A 19,910-nucleotide genomic window follows, 5' to 3' on the forward strand; every position below is an offset into this window, starting at 1 on the left:
TCAAGACCCACATCCGTGATGATTTCATTTCAATGCTCTGTGTCCATTTCAATCATTCAGGGGAATCATATTAGGCTTTGTTAGGTGTATGATCAGCCCTTAACAAAAGGAAAAAATGGTTTAGGACAAAGCTGTGTGCTGAGTGTTCTGCCATTAGGCTATGTCAGGGCCAGATCGACCTGGCTTTCCAAGGAATAAATATTGAAAAAGCTGTATCACAGTATCAGGTAGTACGAAAACGGACAGCAGGAACTGAAACCATGGACTAAAACAATGATGCTGCCGTAAGAGCATCTGGTTGATGATTACAGTAGTTGTATGAGTATTTTGTACGGAGTAATGTATTAACAGGTTGAACGATAATCATTTGCACACGGATAGTTTAGTCCTCCTGGCTCACATCCCAGAAGCAAAAACGCTGCAATCCTGTCGGTAGCTCCGGTTGTTTAATCAGTACTGTATATGGGTGTGTGAGGGGTGTCACCTCTTCCTTCTGATTAAACATATATAGATACCACAATATGATATTGCACAACACTTCCATGTCACCTACGGCTTTCAGTCAGGTGTATCAGCATTACAAATGTCTAGGTGCAGTCAGGAACCTAGTCATCACCACCTGGCGCATTAAGCAAAAGGTGGATGGATTTTGATTTGGATGCCAGCACCGAGAAGGACTGGCATTTTACATTAATAAGATGGGACAAATTAAAGTGCAGCCATATGCTAGCTGCCGCTATAAGAAAATTGAATGAAATGGAATGACGGCGGAAGACAGCCAACGGCTAGCTGGTTTGTTGTTTTCCAGCGGAGCGAGGAGACGGAGAAGACAGACATACAAGGCGATAAGCAAGAAAAGAATGAATGGTAATGCTACGTAGTACTACCAGCAATTAGGCACCAGTTTTAACCACGGATGCGTGCAATCAAACACCCTTATTTTGCATCCAGAAGCAATTAGATCGCAGGAATTTGATGGAGATTTCAGTTAGCTTAGTCGAACATGTAATACATGATCCAGTGCGCGGCATTGCTTTCCTACTCCTTTTTGGGCCGTGCATTGCAGTGCTAGAACTGAAAAAAACTTCGATCGAAAACCCCCCGAAGAACTGAACAAAACTCATGTAATCCGTAACCCTTTGCGGAAGACGAAGTCAATATCACACGCGCGTTTTACGTAAATCCAGTGACAAAGCGGAAATCCATAATACCGGTCGACACAACCCGGTCGAACCGGACGAGTTTCCGACCGAACCAGCCACGGCCAGCCTTCTCGTCTTCCTCGGCTCGGGCCCCTCACCGCGCCGCGAAACCCTGGCCCGGCTGCCTCCATGGACTCCTCCTCCTCCAAGGGCAAGCGCAAGCGTGGCCGCAAGAGCAAGGCGGCAGCGGACCAACGCCCGCCATCCCCCAATGCTGCCGCCGTCGCCGTCCCCGCCCCCGCCGCCGCGAGCGCAAGCCACGATGCGTCGTGGCCCCAGCGGACTTTGACTCCTCGCTCCCGTCGGAGTTGGTGAATGCCATGAATTTACTCCACCATATTCGCCCCAATCTAATGGAGTTGCCGAACGTAAGAACCGAACTATATGTGACTTGGTGAATGCCATGTTACAAAGTTCAGGTATGTCGGACTCATGGTGGGGTGAAGCACTTCACACAGTGAACCATGTCCTAAATAGGGTGCCTCCTCGTAATCGAGAGGAAACACCTTATGAAGGCTGGAAGGGGAGAAAACCTAACTTATTCTTTCTTCGGACATGGGGTTGCCTTGCAAAGGTATATGTGCCGTTGCCGAAGAAAAGGAAGCTTGGTCCAAAGACGGTTGATTGTGTCTTTCTAAGATATGCTAGTAATAGCACAGCTTATAGATGTCTAGTGGTCAAGTCCGAGGTGAATGACATTGCGGTTAATACCGTAATGGAGTCCAAGGATGTGGCATTCTTTGAGAGTGTATTCCCCATGAGGACAAAAGAAGTAATGGCGCCAAATGATTCAGTTGTACACTTTGCTCCTCCTAGTGTTGATGACATTGCTCCAGAACTGGAGTTGAGGAGGAGTAAGAGACAGCGAACTGAAAAATCAATTGGCGATGACTTTGTCACCTATCTCGTGGATGATGAACCACGAACCCTTTCAGAGGCATACGCATCCCCTGACGCGGAGTACTGGAAGGATGCAGTCCGTAGTGAGATGGATTCCATCATAGCTAACGAAACTTGGGAGGTTACAAACCTTTTGGTTGGTTGTAAGCCAGTGGGTTGCAAATGGATATTTAAAAGAAAGCGTAGACCCGATGGTACTATAGAAAAGTACAAGGTTCGATTGGTGGCTAAGGATTTTACCCAAAAAGAGGGTGAAGACTATTTTGACACTTATTCTCCTGTGGCTCGACTACCCACAATTCGAGTGCTATTGGCACTAGTTGCAGCACATAAACTCCATGTGCATCAAATGGATGTAAAGACCGCTTTCCTAAATGGAGAGTTGGATGAGGAGATTTATATGCAGCAGCCTGATGGTTTTGTGGCAAAAGGGCAAGAAGGAAAAGTTTGTCGCTTGATTAAATCTTTGTATGGTCTGAAACAAGCTCCCAAACAATGGCATGAGAAATTTGACAGTACTCTGACTTCTGTTGGCTTTTGTGTAAACGAAGCCGACAAGTGTGTATACTATAGATTTAATGGGGGTGAAGGTGTCATCCTGTGTCTTTATGTGGATGACATATTGTTGTTTGGAACCAACATGGATGCAATAAATGCAACTAAGTCATACCTCTCCCAAAATTTTGATATGAAAGATTTGGACCAAGCCGATGTTATCCTAAACATCAAGTTAATTAAGGGGGAGAGTGGGATTGTTCTTTCACAATCTCACTACGTGGACAAGGTCCTTAACCGGTTTGGGTTTATGGAATGCAAAGCCGTATCCACTCCCTATGATCCAAATGTTAAACTAAAGAAAAACGCTGGACTTGGAAAAGACCAACTCAAGTATTCACAGATTATTGGATCTCTAATGTATCTAGCCAGTGCAACAAGACCGAATATCTCGTATGCTGTTAACAGGTTGAGCCGTTACACGGCCAATCCAGGAGATGATCACTGGGTAGCACTAGAGAGGATACTTAGATATCTAAAAGGAAATATGAATCTTGGAATACACTATAATGGTCATCCAACAGTCTTAGAAGGATTCAGTGATTCTAACTGGATTAGTGACTCAGATGACATGAAGGCTACGAGTGGCTATGTTTTCACTCTAGCAGGAGGGGCCGTGTCGTGGAAGTTTTCTAAACAGACTATGCTTACACAGTCCACAATGGAGGCTGAATTAGTAGCGCTTGACCCAGCTGCTGTAGCGGCAAGATGGCTTAGAGTGCTACTTTCTGATCTACCGGTGCTGGAAAAACCAATTCCAGCGGTTTTGACCTACTGCGATAACCAAACCGTTCTGGTTAAGGTTAAGAGTAGGAAGGACAATATGAAGTCTTCAAAACATATAAAGAGACGATTAAAGTCGGTACGGCATGCCAGAGAGACAGGTGTAATCATAGTGGAATACATCCAATCTGAAAGGAATCTAGCCGATCCTTTCACCAAAGCAATTGCTCGAAAGGTCATTCTCGCAGAATCTAAGGGAATGGGACTCATACCCATGTAAAGTCTCCATCGGTGGTAACCTATCCTAGATGACCGGAGATCCCGTGAACTAGGCTCTAGGAAAACAAACTGTGTGTGACATGGAGTACAAATAAAGAGTCTAATTAAGCTGCAATACTCCAACTATATGGAAGGCTGAGCAAAAGTTCTTAATGGGTTCAATACCGCATATGGTGGAGAACCCACCCATGTGCATGATCGTGAGGTCGCGATCAAGGAAAGTAAGGGTAAACTTTCTTATAAGGCTCATGAATTAGATAAGGGGACATGACCGTAACGTCCCGCCCCGAGGGGCACGGTACAGCTGCCAAGTATAGAGCGCAACTTGAGCGAAGGCTCTCACACCAAGGCACTGGATCAAGGCACAATCCTCCTTTGTCTGTGCAGAGTCGGAACTCCTGCTGCTAGGCATTGCGTTCAAACCCGCAAGGTGCGCAAGGTCAAACTTCTATATATCAAACAAGGATTTTCTATGACGAGACACTGAACATTGAGGAAATTGGTGGGGATTGTTGGAATATTTGAGCATTGAGAATTTCCACAATTTCGAAATTCATTTTCGGAATTAAAGGGAAATTAAGAAAATGAAAAAATTATTCTTGCAATGGGTCCCATGTGTCAAAGAGAGGAAAGGGTGGATAAGGTAGAGCAGAGGAAGAGAGATAAGTGAGGACTTGGTCCTTTGTTCGTTGAGCAGCAGCAGGGGCGACTCTGTCGCTGTGCTGCGCTGCGATCGTCCTGCCGGCCGTTGCGGCGGATAGCTCACGTTCTCCTCCTCCTCCTGCTATAAATCGAACTCCACTCTCTCTTCTGGACGGGAGCAGTAGCACCAGTTCTTTCTCTCTCTCAATCTCCCTCTCCAACAAACCGAGCCTGTGTTGGTGCGGCTTAAGCGGCGAGCACGCAACGGAGGCGGCGAGCAGCAGCAGCGGCTTGAGGACTCAATCCTCGTGCTGCCGTTGGTGTGCTGCCCTGTGCGAGGGCTTGATCCAGGGGATTCCCCAACTCCTGAGCTACGCATCGAGCCCGGTGGCTGTGTTGGGTTCTGTTGATTGAAATCGATTTCTTCGATTGTGGTCTCACGTTGGGATTCTTGTGTGGCTTTGACACCGTGCTCCAATTCTGTGATTGTTTGGTTTGCCCCATCTCATGGATTGAGGCATTGTATCTCCGAAATCTCGTCGGCATACCGTGGCAATACGGCGGCGATAAGTTTTCTGGGACAGCGTCTTGGACGTGCCTTGCTTCAGACTTCTCATTGGCTTTGAGTGCCATCTGCGTCGTGAGTAATTTAATTTGTACTCTAATCCATTCAAGTAGCCATACTAGTGTTTGTTGCCTTGGTATCTGATTCACTAGTATAGGGAAGCTTGTATGGTTTTTGTGGGTTGCTGGATTGCTTCGTGAGGATTACTGGCACTAGTGAGATTGTGTGTGGCAATTGGAGATTATGCTAGATTCTATTCAATCTTATTTTGCTGTGTATGCTTGCTTGGATTAATTGCTTATTCTTATTCCATTGCAGCACTCTGTTGTTTACATCGCCAAGTTTTATCTTAGCTTGTTCAGTGCTACTTTTGTAGAATTAATCATTGCTAGCGTACTGACCGGGTAAAATTACTTGTCTGAAATTTGGAACCTAATCTAGTATTTAGTATTGCAACACATAATCGATGATCAGACTAGGCCATTTATGGCGAGGAGGCGTACCTTCTAGCTACTGCATCCCGAGAGAGCAAATTAGATAACAATAAATTTTGTTATATGCAAATGGTTTTAGCTCACTTGGTATGGATTGTTTATAGTAATTGTTGGGATTAAAATTTTAAAATGGCTGAAACCGCATCTTTTGCAACAGCTTAGTCGAACATGTAATACGTGATCCAGTGTGCGGCATTGCTTTCCTACTCCTTTTCGAGCCGTGCATTGCAGCGCCAGAACTGAAGCAAACTTCGATCACAAAAAAAAAACTGAAACAAACTTATCTAACCCGTAAACCTAAGCGGAAGACGAATTGTCTATCATAGGCGAGGTTTACGTAAATCCAGTGACAAAGCGGAAATCCATAATACCGGTCGGCGCCGTGCGCCGTCTGCACAACTCGGTCGAACCGGACGAGTCTCCATAATACGCCGACCGAACCAGCCACGGCCAGCGAGAGCCACCCTTCTCGTCTTCCTCGGCTCGGGCCATCGCCGCGCCGCGAAACCCTAGCGCTGCCTCCATGGACTCCTCCTCCTCCAAGGGCAAGCGCAAGCGTGGCCGCAAGAGCAACAAGGCGGCAGCGGCGGACCAACGCCCGCCATCCCCCGATGCTGCACCCGCCCCCGCTCCGGCCGCGGCCGGCCGCCGCGGGCGCAAGCCGCGACGCGTCGTGGCCCCAGCGGACTCCGACTCCTCCCGCCCGTCGTCCCCGCCCCGGGGCGAGGAGACGAAGCCGGTGGCGAACGGAGGGGACGCGGTGGTGGGCGAGCTGGGCCCCGGCGCCTGGGAGGAGGAGGCCGTGAGGGTGGTCCCGTCCATGGACGCGGTCGTGAAGGTGTTCTGCGTCCACACGGAGCCCAACTTCTCGCTGCCGTGGCAGCGGAAGCGGCAGTACAGCTCCAGCAGCAGCGGGTTCATCATCGGCGGCCGACGGGTCCTCACCAACGCTCACTCCGTGGAGCACTTCACGCAGGTCAAGCTTAAGAAGCGCGGGTCCGACACCAAGTACCTGGCCACCGTCCTTGCCATAGGCACGGAGTGTGATATTGGTGCGCATGCTCTCCATTCTCTGGCACCACCTGCATTGCTTGTTCCTGTGTTTCTTACAGTGCAACAATATATATCTCTTTCTTTGAAGCTTAATTGCGTCATAGAGCTTTCTCATGTAAACATGAAGGAGGTGAATCATTGTGCAGTCTTCTTCGATGCCCCCCTGGTTAGCATGATAGCATGGCATGGGAAGTGTTCAAACGTAGCACTCCCCGGTACTTTCATAAGTGCAGCACTATGGTTCGTTTGGCTTCTAACTGTGCCGCAGTGGCCTTTGACAATGTGCCACGCTGGCAGCAGATGAACTGAACTGGATGGCATTTGTGCTTTTAGGCCCCTGTGCTGATTAGAATCCCCACTGGCCACTGGACCCCTGCATCTCTTCCCCCTCTACTTTTCACGCAACAGCGGCAGCGATTCCGTTCCTCTTCAGTGCCTAGACCGCTAAGAAGGGAAGGGACATGCCTCTAAAGTTTCCCATAGAAGCACTGTAGAAAAAAACTCACATGAAGGGGCCGTCCTGGGCCATAAAAAACTCACACAGAGATGCTTTTGTGTGGAAAATTTATGTGCATGTGCCTGCCGCACCTTCCCTTCTTAGCCATTGACGCACTGGAAGAGAGCAGAATTGCTACCAACTTTGTCGCTGCCTTCCCGTAGCCATCACTCATTGGAAGAGGAGCAGAATCGCTACTGTCATTTCGCCGCCATTGCGTGATTTGGACCATTTGTTTTGTTAAAAAAAGGATATCCATGTTTGCTTTTTGTTTGCCTAACATTAGCTCTTGGAAATATTACAGGCTTAAATTTACAAATTTTAATGCCGTTGTTAAAGGGATGGAGCAGAGTTTTTTTTGTATCTTCTTGTTTGGGTATCCTCGATCTGGGAACAGATTACATGTGACCCCTAGTTGTATTTCTTGGGTGTGTGCAGAAGGGTTCTTTCCCTATAATTGTTGTGGCCTAACTTTGAATTATTCCATGCATCTCAGCGTTGTTAACTGTCAGTGATGATGAATTCTGGGAAGGAGTTTCACCAATTGAGTTTGGATCGTTACCAGCACTTCAGGATGCGGTTACTGTTGTTGGTTACCCAATTGGAGGAGATACAATATCTGTGACAAGTGGCGTGGTCTCTAGGATAGAAATACTGTCATATGTTCATGGTTCTACCGAACTTTTAGGATTGCAGGTGCCTCTCTTCCAAAATATCTCACCCCATCATAGAAAATTTGTGGCACAATAATACTATTACTTGCGATCAACCTTTTGATGAATATTTATGTACTTATTAACTTTCAAAGTTGGGCTTATGGACAGATAGATGCAGCTATTAATTCAGGAAATTCAGGTGGCCCAGCTTTTAATGATAGGGGCATATGTGTTGGTATAGCTTTTCAGTCTCTTAAACATGAAGATGTAGAGAATATAGGTTATGTGATACCCACCCCAGTTATCCAGCACTTCATTCAAGACTATGAAAAATCTGGAGAATATACAGGTAAATTGTCCTATTCGATAATTGTATGGAAGATATATTTGCTTCTCTTGTTATTACCAATGATCTCATTCTGCTTGTGTCGAGCACACCAAATTCTGTTTTGACATTCTTTCGTACTAGTTAACCTGGTTATTAGAACTTTTTGAAGATATGTATGATGTAGTCTGATGATTGAGATTGGTCCAACGTTCGTTTTCGGTTGGGTTGTTTATCATGACAGTACCAATAATGTAATGCCATGGTCTTGCAGTTTTGTTCAGTGTTTTCCCTCTTCTTATATTAGTTTCTGTAATGGCCAATCATTTGTTTAGTCCTTTCTTTCAGTTCGTCCGATGCACTGTCCAGCATTCTACACTGCACATATATTGTCCTTATTGATTTCTACAGAATAAAAGATATTGTGTTGATTGACTGGTCTGTTTTCCTTATTAATTTTTTGATGCATCATGTTAGCCCCAATCTAATGATTAATATATGTTGTTCACTGCTATATCCTGCATCTGAGATTTGATTCGTTTATTGTCTTATTGTGATATTGTTTCAGGTTTCCCTATAATCGGGATAGAGTGGCAGAAAATGGAAAATCCTGATCTCCGGAAAGCAATGGGAATGAAACCGGATCAAAAGGGTGTTCGTGTCAGGAGGGTCGAACCTACTGCTCCTGAGTCTGGATATTTACGACCGTCAGATATAATTCTTAGCTTTGATGGCATCGATATTGCCAATGATGGTACAGGTTAGTGATGCCTTCCTAAACTATGAAGGTATTTTAATTCTTAGTGCAATGAAACATGTAAGAGAATCTGGCTGTAGTGCTACTACAATTGCCACCCTTCTGTTGCTCTTGATATCATCTTTCTGTCTGTCTTGTCATGTTTTCAGTTTGTACATGGAAGTATTTTTAAAGCTTTCTTAACACAACTTTCTTTCCCTCTGGAATCCAATGATGGTTCTAGCTGGATAGCTTTTAAGACCTTCATTTCGATTGTTTTGATATATACATTTAGCATATTTGTTGTTGGCCAACCTTGTTTGATGATTATTACGTCCATTTGAATCTTGTAGATACATGGATGTTGTCAAATTTTCTTATGTGATACTAAACAGATTCTTGATGTGGTTTTTATTGGCGAACTAATTCTGTGTTAACTTTATAGGCTCATTCTTATACTTAAATCTGGATGAACCTTCTCATTTGATAAAAAAAACTGGGTAACAATTGCTATCTACTTAACCATCTTTTCTGTCACCAGTTCCTTTCAGGCATGGCGAACGCATTGGCTTTAGTTATCTTGTCTCTCAGAAATATACTGGTGAGAAGGCCGTTGTTAAAGTCCTGCGTGACTCAAAAGTTCATGAATTTAGAATGAAGCTAGCAACCCACAAGAGACTCATTGCAGCTCATGTCAAGGGCAGGCCACCATCATATTACATCGTTGCTGGCTTTGTTTTCGCAGCTGTATCTGTTCCATATCTTCGTTCTGAGGTTTGTATCTACCTTCGTTTTGCTTCCTGTTTCCAGTGCATTGCATATAATCAACAAACGAGAGTATTCTTGGTAGGCTGTGTGTTCTTGTATTTCAATATGATTTGTGAGTTGGACCAATGCCTTCTGCAGTAATAGGATTACAATGAAAATTATTTACTTGAAATGTTTCAGTGTTTATAGTGCTGCAGTGCAAATACATTTTCTTTATTTATGTAGCAACTAGCTAAAGATAATCTCTTTGATATTCAAAATTCACATGCATTGAGCTCTAGAATCTCGGTGGCGAGGGATGTTGTATGCAGTTATTTTTGTTTCATGAATATTATTAAGAAAATAAACTTAGCCTACCCAATAATAAATTAGATATGTGTGATTCGACAACTGTTGTATTGGTGCAGTTTCTGATAGTTACCTGATTATACTAGATGTTAATTCTTTTTCGAGAAAAAGCAATAAGTATTGCGCCTTGTTATTGTACAAGATATTAGTGAGTATTTCACTTAATGATGAAGATATTACTACATGATTAATGCCAAAGAAGAAGCTCCTTTAGGAACTTTTCTGTCTTGCTTAATATTATGAAGTAGGATATTTTTCTTGCAAGCTGCATACTGTTATTGTTAAAATCCTAGCTTTAGTACTCCTCCTGCAACTGCTCATTGTATAGCTGTGAAGTTAAATTATTGTAAGATGTTAGAGAAAAAGAGAACTCCTTCCAGCTTACTTGATCTAATTGTTTATCAGTATGGGAAAGACTATGAATACGATGCACCTGTCAAGTTGTTGGTCAAGCATTTACATGCAATGGCAGAATCACCTGATGAACAACTGGTGGTGGTATCACAGGTTATGACTTCCCCATGTCTTTGTTGATAACATGCCTGTTCTGATATGACTCGAGTATTCATTTTGCTCGACAGCTAATTTTTTTTCGCCAACTCCTGACATTATGCATTGAACCCATACAGGTGCTTGTGGCAGATATCAATATTGGCTATGAAGAAATTGTCAACACTCAGGTAATAAAGAGTTCTGGATCCACTTGCATGAAATGTTTTGGTTGATTCTAGCGGTCTCCTCCAGACATTTCGCTGTTGAAGCTCATATCGGCACTCTATTCTGTACCCATGTATTTAATGATGCATGGCTTGTTACTATATATTTCTGTAGTGAAGCACTTGCAGGCTAATATATTTGCGAAATTATATAGGTGTTATGTGTTCTATGTCTAAAAGTAGCATCCCAGCGCCTTTTGTTTTTTGTCAGTTGATTATTAAAACCTAATAATCACACTATGTATTTAATGGCTTCTCTGATTTAGTCATTCGGGGGTGACTAAAACCTTCATTGTCATCTCATGGATAGGTTCTTGCTGTTAATGGTCAGCCTGTAAAAAATTTGAAGAACCTGGTTACAATGGTAGAAAACTGCAAGGATGAATTCTTGAAGTTTGATTTGGAGTATGACCAGGTATACCCAGATCCCTTCTTTATTTGTCTGTTCCTATTGCAAGTATCTCTCATGCGAACCATATTATTTGTGAAGTCACTGGGAAAATGCAGATATGAGTCAAATTCTACTAGTAGTGCACAATGATTACTCAAACTTGCTTATCCGGTATTTAATAGTGCTAATGAATGATACTAGGGCGGCCTTATCATATAGTGTGATAAATTAAAAAGTAGTGTGTGGTCACATGGTATGACTCGTCTTCTATCTTTCCAATGGTCAATGTTGAGGTCCCTTGTTGAATGCAGTTGTTTTGTTGGCTGATGTTAATTAACTAAATAGTGTCTAATATGACAGATTGTTGTCCTCAAGACAAAAACTGCGAAGGCTGCTACTAAAGACATTCTGACAACACACTGTATACCATCGGCGATGTCTGATGACCTGAAGACCTAATTGGAGCAAGATGCTGCCTTCCGGGTGGCCCTGGCTGGGCCAAATTTTTGGTTCAATTGGTTAGCAACCAAAGTACTCAATACCAGCCCGTCAGAAGCCCATTCTCTGAATCCAGAACCCCTCAGGGTTCCTGGGTGTCAAAGAGCAGGTTGGTGCCTACCTTCACCAAAGCGCCGTCACATCAGCAGAAGCTGGAGTGGTCGCAAACAGTGAGTCGTCATGAAAGCGATAGTGATTAATAAACATGATTTTGTATTTAAAATCAAAGTTAGCGATGGTGTTTCTAGAAAAGGAAATTAGTGACGGGAAGAGAAACCATACTTCATATTTTGCCCCACAAAGTCCAATGGTTGGTATTGGGTGAGCAAAGTGGTTGCTGGTAAAATTGATAGTATTTCATCTTCATTTCCAGTACTATATTTTTCTTTTTTTTGGCTTAAAAATTGCCTCGGTACATCTGCATGTCTTGTCATGCCCTGTTTCTTGGGTTGCTTGGGAAGACGAGCTGGCTTCCAGCTCAAGCAAGGAGTACTACGGCACCTTCCAATGCCGCATTTGCTCCGGTGCCAATTGGCAAAACGTTGTGCCCTTTTTAGCTTCTTGCTTGCCTTAAGCGTCATGCTTGCCTTGCTGGTGGCTCGTCCAATTCCCACGCATTTATTTTGATATGCAGCGACAGGGATGTAGTCATGTAGAAGCAATGTTAAGGAAACGAGGACCTTTTTTTGGGGGCATGGTTCGTTATCGTCCTCGTCAGCTAGTTGGTCACTCGAGCGATCTCTTGCGTTAAAGGGAGGATCACAAGATTGTGATGGTCAGTACGGCAAACATTTCAGGCTGTTGCTGCTTACCGACTGGGAAACGGCGTGTGTAAAGACTGCTGACCGAATTGTACATCAGCCACTTTTCTCACTCAAAATTCTAGTTAGTCTGGACTGATAAAGCGGCGTTAAGGGTGGGAGATACCAGTGGTTGTCCCAAAATTTCAGACAGTACAAGTTGAATTGAGTTGAGGACGTACTGCCGCTGCTGCTCTATGATGTTTTTGAACTGGGATTAGGAGCGTCGGCTGTCGTTTCGGCACTATATAGCGTACTCTCAGGCGCCCGATGCGGCCATCCCCGTCCATCCGATTTAAAGACGGAACGTGCACTGGAGTGCCGTCTTAAACGCAACAGCGACACCCCGACGTTGAGAGCTTCAATGGCAACAACGGCATAACAAGGCAACAACAAAAAAGAAGGCAAGATAACTGCGCCCACATCGATCTCTAGTGCTCCGATCCGCCGCCCTCTCGACTGTAAATGCTGCTACGGGTACAGCTGCCTCTTGTCTCAAAGACCGGAACCGATCGAGCCGAGACAAACATACGGAGCAGCATTGTAAATTAAGAACGTCATGGCCATTCAATAAGAAGATGATACACGTCGTGCGAGCAGAAGCTCCAACGGTGTACCGCCAGCAAAGAATGAGCAGCGAGGCATGCATCAGCATCAGGACGATGGCACACACGGACACAGGCAAAGACGCGTAACGGGAGGAAGGAAACAAGAGGCACGTGTGTGCGTGGAGCCAAAATTTATAAGGACACGACTCAAGAAAAGATCTTCCGTTCCGTGTGTTAATCGCCGTGGGCCGTGCCCATGCTTAACCTTTGTACTGGTCTGGCCGTGTTTACTCCTTCCTACCAGCTGCAGTACAGTACTGTAGTACTGCCACTGAAAGGCGCAGACAGACAGACAGAGAGAGGAACAGAGAACACGAGCAGTCTGCCATGTTCTGGATCTTGCTTAAAACAATAAAATGGACACGACGGATTAGTCGATTGATTAGTGATAATATATTATTCATGGCGTTACGGAGGGGGACAAGACACGCACGAATCGGCAGAAAAGAATTAGCACCGCCGATTTGCCAAGGACAACACGACGACCTGGCAGGCAGGCAGGCAGGAAGGGAGATCGAGTAAGGCAGAGAGCCCTTTCCGGTTCGTCTTTGATTAACCAAGATGGTGGCCAGAGAACCAAGGAACGAATTAACAAAGAGAAAACAACTTGGCATCAAGGAAATCGGCCGGACGCCCCACGTTCCCGTCGTCCCGGGCACTGTTGGGCGCTTTGTCCCCGTGCGACGGCGCCATTGGTGCAAAGCTCCTTTGGATTCTTCCTCATGATGCTGGCTACGACAGCGAAAGAGAGAGGGAGATCAATTGTATCTATCTACACAAAGGGTAGTAGATTAGTCTCTACTCGTCGTAAGAGGCAAGCAAAGATCTCCATGCAATGAACATGCATAAGCCACGACAGTAACTAGCGAAATGCTTTCGCCGTGATTCGACTTTGTAAATTAGTTACATATCCTGCGGGTAAATGCATGCTTTTGCCATGGTCTGGCCCTGCAAATTGGTGTGAATGCCTTTTGCTGTCATGATGATTTGACGGATCTGTAATTAAACTGGGTGGTGATTCTGCCATGATTGATCTGATCTTGTCAAATGATGGTTGGTGACTGTTCATGATTCACGGCGGCTTTTTAATTATGCTTTTGAGGTAATGAAGCAAGCATTGGTTTAGAAAATGATTCGATGAACGGTTCAAGATTGTGATCGTGGTGTGTGTACAGCGAGGCAAAGCGAAAACTTCCAAGAGGAAACGGCAAAACCCACAAAATGTTAAGCAAAGACAGACTACTAGTAGCGTGACCCGGCCGGAACTGCTTCCCAAACTGCTTCATTAGAACTTGATTGGGCCCAAATACGTAGTAGATGCATGCATGGGAAATATCTGTCCACTGTGCAAATCCACTTGTTCAATTTTATACACAGAACTTCAATTCCTAACTCGATCCTTATTATATAGCAGCGACAGTGACCCTCCAAGATGCGTAGTAACTTCAGCGAAGGAAAACTATGTCTGTCGGCAGTTTGGTGGAGGAGGGATTTCTTTACTTGCGTTGCAAACATAGATTCTGATAGAAATCACTTTTCTGTGCCCAATGGACTCCAGTGAATACTGAAAATCAAAGGGCCCCAAGCATCGCCAAATGGAGTAGAAATCCATTGCTTTCTGCCGAAGACTTCTAGTGGATTAGCTGGAACGTTTGTGTATGAATTAACATTGGTTCATTGTTGACAGCACCGGCCTTCTTTTAAATGGACACCGTGGCGCAAATCTTTAGATTAGTCACATCACTTGCAGTATCTACGATGAGGCACGTATGCTCTCAAGTTCACGAGATTAAAACACGCACATGTTTTTTCTGGGCTTTTTCGTGGTAGTTATCATAAATTTGTTTTCAGAAAATAGAAGTTTTATTATCTCCGGACTCTGCGACAACTAGAAATGCACACAACTAAGTTATTCGAAAACTGAAAAGCTCAATGAAAAAATACATGCCATGGCAAGATTAATATACATGCCAATGCCCAGCCCGCCGCTTCCAATAACTACACATTTACGAGGTGCAAAGCAGCCTAGTCTTCAAAGTGGCGCCTCCACCTTCGATCGTCATTGCCATATTCGACCAATAGATCATGAATCTAGGGTTTTCACCCCTGGGCATCATGTACCAGTGCTCTATGGAAATGCAGCAAAAAAGGAACGCTGCCATGCGAAAATAATCTCATCGGATTTTTTCTTACAGAATCCCATCACGTTCCATACATTTATTACCATATATGATTGGAGTGGTCAGAGTCATTTATTGGAGATTACGAAAAGTAAAAGAAAATGACCTAGCTCTATCCGTAAAAGGTAGAGTAATCTTTGCGATACATGGGCACAATATAATTTTTATCAATTTATAGAATATATATGACAAGCTGTGCATATTAATGTTTAATTAATTAATAGAGAGGGGGGGGGAGGGAGAGGGAGAGAGAGAGATAAACCCATAGGGTTTTGCTTCTTTTAGAAGGAAGTACCTAAAGAAATGTGGTCAATTAATTTGAACCATGAACTGCATAGTTAGTCAGAGATTTTTAAACCGGACGGGTCAAAAAAAGAAGAAGAGATTATTTTAACTCGGCACAAGGTGTCTCATCAAATCACATGACTATTGGTTGATGAAGAAATAGTGAGCTATTTTATTACCTTGAGAAACCATACACACATCTGAAAAGTATCAGGATGAGTTTCCAAAACAAGCTAAACACAGCAATGTGAGAATGCACATACCACATGGGCATTTAAAGTTATTGAATAAGAATCAATCTTGTGTTGGAGTACCATTCTATATAGTGACCATGTTTTTTGAATTTCATCTCGCCATAGTATCGCAGTTACTAACTGATAAACAAAAAACCCTAAAGTAATGTTAGGCATAAACATGAGTGAGTTCCGGAAAAGAGACTAAGAATGCATACAAAAAAAAGTTTAAAAGCACCTCCACAACAAGCAAAGCAACTCCCTGGAATCATTCTTTTGTTCGAAACAAACATGACAATAGTCAATAAGATAGTTTAAAAAAAAATGTTGTGTACACACGGTAAGGTTAGAAATATTCATAAGAAGCCACTTCAACGACGCCAAACCTTCCCAACAACATCACCTAGCTATGTCAAGGCTTGAAGAATTCCTACCGCAATTACTTCTGTTCCCTGTTGAAATAGTATCATGATAAATCCACATCCTAGAGTTTCAGTTTACCTACGCCAAGAGTAAAACACCGCCAGGACAGCCGGAGCGGGGGTTGGTCGTCTACTCGGTTTACTGCTCTGCTCTGTAGGGGCAGTGAGGTGAGAAGCATGTGACTCTCTTCACTTCGCCAAGAAGTCACGCACCAAACGCCCCCACCGCAGCAAGTACTCCGCCCCCTCCGCTCCTCTCCCCTTCCGGCTTCCCCTCTCATCGCAACCCCCTTCCGTTCGTTCCTCCCCTCCTCGAGCTCCGGGAATCGGAGAGGCTTGCGGCAGCCATGGCGTCCAGCGCTTCCCGGTTCATCAAGTGCGTCACGGTGGGCGACGGCGCCGTCGGCAAGACCTGCATGCTCATCTGCTACACCAGCAACAAGTTCCCCACCGTGAGCAGCAAATCTTTCCCTTCTCCTCCCTCTCCCTTGTTCTTGTAGCCGGTTCTTCTGCCAAACGCGCAAGCTTTCTTAGGCGATTTCTTGTCAAAGTATTGGGGGTATTGGGGTTTCCCTCCGGGACAGTTTTTTTCAGCACCTCCGATGATTTTATCCTATTGGAGACTGTGTTCTGTGCAAAAGCTCGATTTCTCTCAGTTTACATTCCAGGGTTCTTTTTCGTGAAAGATTATTGTCGTTGATTCTCACAGTAGTTTTCGATTACACTTGTCAATAATTTCTCAACTTTGTGATGGGCATTTGTGTTTGCAGGATTACATACCTACTGTGTTCGACAATTTCAGCGCAAACGTAGTTGCGGATGGCACCACGGTCAATTTGGGCCTTTGGGATACCGCTGGTAAAAAAATTACTTCTTGATTTGATTTCTTTAATTGTCCTAATGCATTTGTGGTTGTAGTTTTTTTTTTGTCTCAGTATTGGTCAAAAAGTTATGTTTTGATAATTGAATGGGTAATTAGGGCATTCACATGATAACATCTCTTCCAGGGCAGGAGGATTACAACCGACTGAGGCCTCTAAGCTACCGTGGTGCTGATGTTTTTGTGCTTGCCTTCTCGCTTGTGAGCCGAGCTAGCTATGAGAATATTATGAAGAAGGTGTTCAAATGTTCTATCATCGTTTATTGAACTTTCTTGCAGTTTCTTCCTTTTTATTGGAAAAGCCAAGGTGTCCGAATGTTTATGATTTATTATTTCCCCTTCAGTGGATACCGGAGCTTCAGCATTACGCACCTGGTGTGCCTGTTGTGTTGGTAGGCACAAAATTGGGTGAGTTGTCTTGATAACGAAATCTTATTTTTTTTCTTAATTGCGTATAGGTGGGCAGGTGGTGGGATTTGTAGTATGATTGTGTATTTTATCCTGTTATATGGTCACTGGTTAGCATTTCTTTATCACAGCATTGTTTGAATTTGGTTAGGTTTTCAGTCCACTGATAGTGATCCTTGTAGTGTAGACAGGTTATCATCCATGTGGTTGGTGACCAAGTAGTTTGTAGTCTAACTCATCCACATAGCTGGCAACCAAATACTTTGTCTAGTGAAGCTTAGTAAATGTGGTAAGCTAAAAGGTTGTTTATGGACTGGACTGCATGGAATATTGTGTTGTACAACTTGTACGCAATAATGAGAAACTCAGCTATAATTGATCTGAAACATGAAGATGCGTATTAAAAAAATTCCTAATGTTTAGTTCCTTATTAGCCACGTTCCGTGAAATTAATCATAAGTTCATAAACCAGATTATAGTAACTGTCAGAACCACTTAATTGCTGCTGGAATTACAGACCCTAATACGCTATCAAGAACTCCTGGTTTAATACCACCTTACCTTATGTATAGTTTTGTTTGACAAGTATTCCATCACTGAAATGCGGTTTCATATTCACAAATCATAATGTTCCTTCCAGATCTTCGTGAAGACAAGCACTACTTGCTGGACCATCCTGGCATGATACCAGTTACCACAGTACAGGTGCATTTCTATGGTCTATGTTTATTGTTGATAAATCAGATCATTTGAACTTTCTATATCTTTGACCTTGAGATTTAAGAATGCATCTAGTTTAAACTTAATCTTTTCTTTTGCGGGAATCTGAAACTCAATCTTGTCTTTGCCATTTCCACCTCAAAGGGGGAGGAACTTCGGAAACAAATTGGTGCTTTGTATTACATAGAGTGCAGCTCAAAGACACAGCAGGTAAAGTTTCTGTAAGAGAACCATGTGCCCTTGCTGTAGCAATTTTGCTATTCTGTGAAGTGTTACATTCTATAAGCGGAAATTCTTACTCGTGTATTTCAATAACATGTAGAATGTCAAAGCTGTCTTCGATGCTGCTATCAAGGTAGTAATCCAGCCCCCAACTAAGCAAAGAGAAAAGAAGAAAAAGAAACAACGCCATGGATGTTCTATGATGTAAGTAAACATGACACTAACAGTTTTGTTCATTTCCATTTTTCTTTTTTCATAAACAAGTTTGAAAGCTATTTCCCTATCATTCTTAGATTTTTTTACATGATCCTTTGAATCACTCTACAATTCCAAACATTGATCAAGAATGTGATTTTTCCAAAAAAAAGAAAACAAAGGGATTTTTTGGAGCGATCTCTCCCCCTTGATCCTGGTGAGGAGGCACCACGGTAGTCTTACTGTATTAGGTTGCAAAATCATGCATTGAGATATTTTGGGGCTACTTATGCTTTGCTTCAAAATGCACAGTGAAACAAAATGTGCAAGATACTCGTTTATGTTTCTTTCAACACTTAAAAGTTCATGTGGTATGATTGCAGGAGCATCTTCGGCGGAAGGAAAATGCTATGCTTCAAATCCTGAATGTCAAAGGGGTCTCTTGCCTGAAGCGATGGCGTGGATGCAGCCTCAAGAGATCTGGATGTGCTGATTGCACAGTTAATGTGTATATTTGCATTGTTGGTAATTAATTACTAGAGGTAGATGGTTAAACTAGCATGCTATGTACTTCACGATGCCTGTGTTACTAGCATTCGTCTGAGTTAGGAAGTTTGATAGAGGCCAGCGAAACAAACGAGATTTTGTTCCATCTTGACAAAATCGTAACTTTAGAAGTCTCAGTGCATTGCCAGTTAGTCTGTTTTGTGATTCCGCGATAACATTGAAAGCAACAACAGTCAGTTAAGTTTGGTGCCTTCGTTTTGAGCATCTTGGTATCATGGTACGCTGATTCTACCTGTGGTACGAAAGCTAACTGGACAGTGAATTATTGAGGCTCATCGATGTACCTAAACCAGGGTAAGAATCAAACCCTTGTTATTACCGTTCAAGGTAGTATCAGATCTCTAGCATATCCTACCGTTGATGGATAAGCTTATTCGGGTGTGAATTTAGATTTGCATTCACATAGCCATCTGATTAGGGATTAGGACTTAGGAGACGTAAGAATAGGAAAAGAGCGAGAATCGGGCCTCAATAATTCTCTGTAAAAGAATGCATTGCATGAGAATTTAACAGCCCAATCTTATGATCCAAAGGACACTCGAAGGAAAAGAAAATTTTATCATCCAAAGAGGCCCTTAATTTGGCTGAGGATCGAAGCTTTTACTTTTAAGTTGTCATACACATATATGATAAGAATCATAGCACATAGATGATGGTGACAAGCTCAAGACAAGGGGCCAAAAACATGCAATACCGATGGATGGCAGAACAATAGTCACCATCGTTCTTCATCATCATGATTACGACCAAGGGATAATGCCACAGGCTTAGAAGGCATAATCTTATCATCTGAATTGTAGTTCAAATTTGCTAATGCAACGATTCAATCAAGATTAGTACCTGCAAATTTATATACCAGGAGTGCTGAAAAACGTTTTGCAATTAAAGAAGGTACTTTAACTAGGGTTTCCAAGGTTCATTGAGAAATACTTTTTTATTTAGAAAAAACCATCATGGCAACTTTATTGATTAGAGAATATGCTTACATCGTTCACAAGCAGGTTATAAATAAAATCTGAAAAATCTTCAAGCCAGACAATATG

The 19,910-nt window shown here is 43.3% G+C and overlaps 2 protein-coding genes across 3 annotated transcripts; both read left to right on the forward strand.

Annotated features, from left to right (window-relative positions):
- The first annotated feature begins 5,798 nt into the window (after nucleotides 1-5,798).
- LOC100824508 (protease Do-like 9) lies at nucleotides 5,799-11,762 on the forward strand. Of its 2 annotated transcripts, XM_010237824.3 has the most exons (9): nucleotides 5,801-6,412; nucleotides 7,406-7,605; nucleotides 7,734-7,914; nucleotides 8,459-8,650; nucleotides 9,168-9,400; nucleotides 10,148-10,249; nucleotides 10,372-10,422; nucleotides 10,769-10,873; nucleotides 11,210-11,762. In XM_010237824.3, exons 1-9 carry the CDS (start codon nucleotides 5,884-5,886, stop codon nucleotides 11,306-11,308), a joined length of 1,692 nt encoding a protein of 563 aa, XP_010236126.1. In that variant the 5' UTR covers nucleotides 5,801-5,883; the 3' UTR covers nucleotides 11,309-11,762. The 2 variants fall into 2 exon arrangements, with proteins under 2 accessions (XP_010236127.1, XP_010236126.1); XM_010237825.3 differs by lacking the exons at nucleotides 7,406-7,605; nucleotides 7,734-7,914 and having other exon boundaries at nucleotides 5,799-6,412.
- A 4,224-nt stretch (nucleotides 11,763-15,986) lies between these two features.
- Nucleotides 15,987-19,071, forward strand: LOC100838482 (rac-like GTP-binding protein 3). Its single transcript, XM_003570619.4, has 8 exons — nucleotides 15,987-16,327; nucleotides 16,646-16,733; nucleotides 16,883-16,992; nucleotides 17,100-17,163; nucleotides 17,804-17,868; nucleotides 18,028-18,093; nucleotides 18,206-18,309; nucleotides 18,684-19,071. The coding sequence occupies exons 1-8, from the start codon at nucleotides 16,223-16,225 to the stop codon at nucleotides 18,724-18,726; spliced, it is 645 nt and encodes a 214-aa protein (XP_003570667.1). The 5' UTR covers nucleotides 15,987-16,222; the 3' UTR covers nucleotides 18,727-19,071.
- The last annotated feature ends 839 nt before the right edge of the window (nucleotides 19,072-19,910 follow it).

Source organism: Brachypodium distachyon, chromosome 3, assembly GCF_000005505.3.
Source record: "Brachypodium distachyon strain Bd21 chromosome 3, Brachypodium_distachyon_v3.0, whole genome shotgun sequence".
Lineage (NCBI taxonomy): Eukaryota > Viridiplantae > Streptophyta > Magnoliopsida > Poales > Poaceae > Brachypodium > Brachypodium distachyon.

Bases quoted from the DNA above. Each gene is read 5' to 3' on its own strand.
- LOC100824508 (XM_010237824.3), top strand. From the start codon at position 5,884: ATGGACTCCTCCTCCTCCAAGGGCAAGCGCAAGCGTGGCCGCAAGAGC. The intron at 7,915-8,458 runs GTAAATTGTCCT...ATATTGTTTCAG, and splicing joins AAAATCTGGAGAATATACAG to GTTTCCCTATAATCGGGATA. The intron at 10,874-11,209 runs GTATACCCAGAT...CTAATATGACAG, and splicing joins TTGATTTGGAGTATGACCAG to ATTGTTGTCCTCAAGACAAA.
- LOC100838482 (XM_003570619.4), top strand. From the start codon at position 16,223: ATGGCGTCCAGCGCTTCCCGGTTCATCAAGTGCGTCACGGTGGGCGAC. The intron at 16,993-17,099 runs GTGTTCAAATGT...TTTCCCCTTCAG, and splicing joins ATGAGAATATTATGAAGAAG to TGGATACCGGAGCTTCAGCA. The intron at 18,094-18,205 runs GTAAAGTTTCTG...AATAACATGTAG, and splicing joins GCAGCTCAAAGACACAGCAG to AATGTCAAAGCTGTCTTCGA.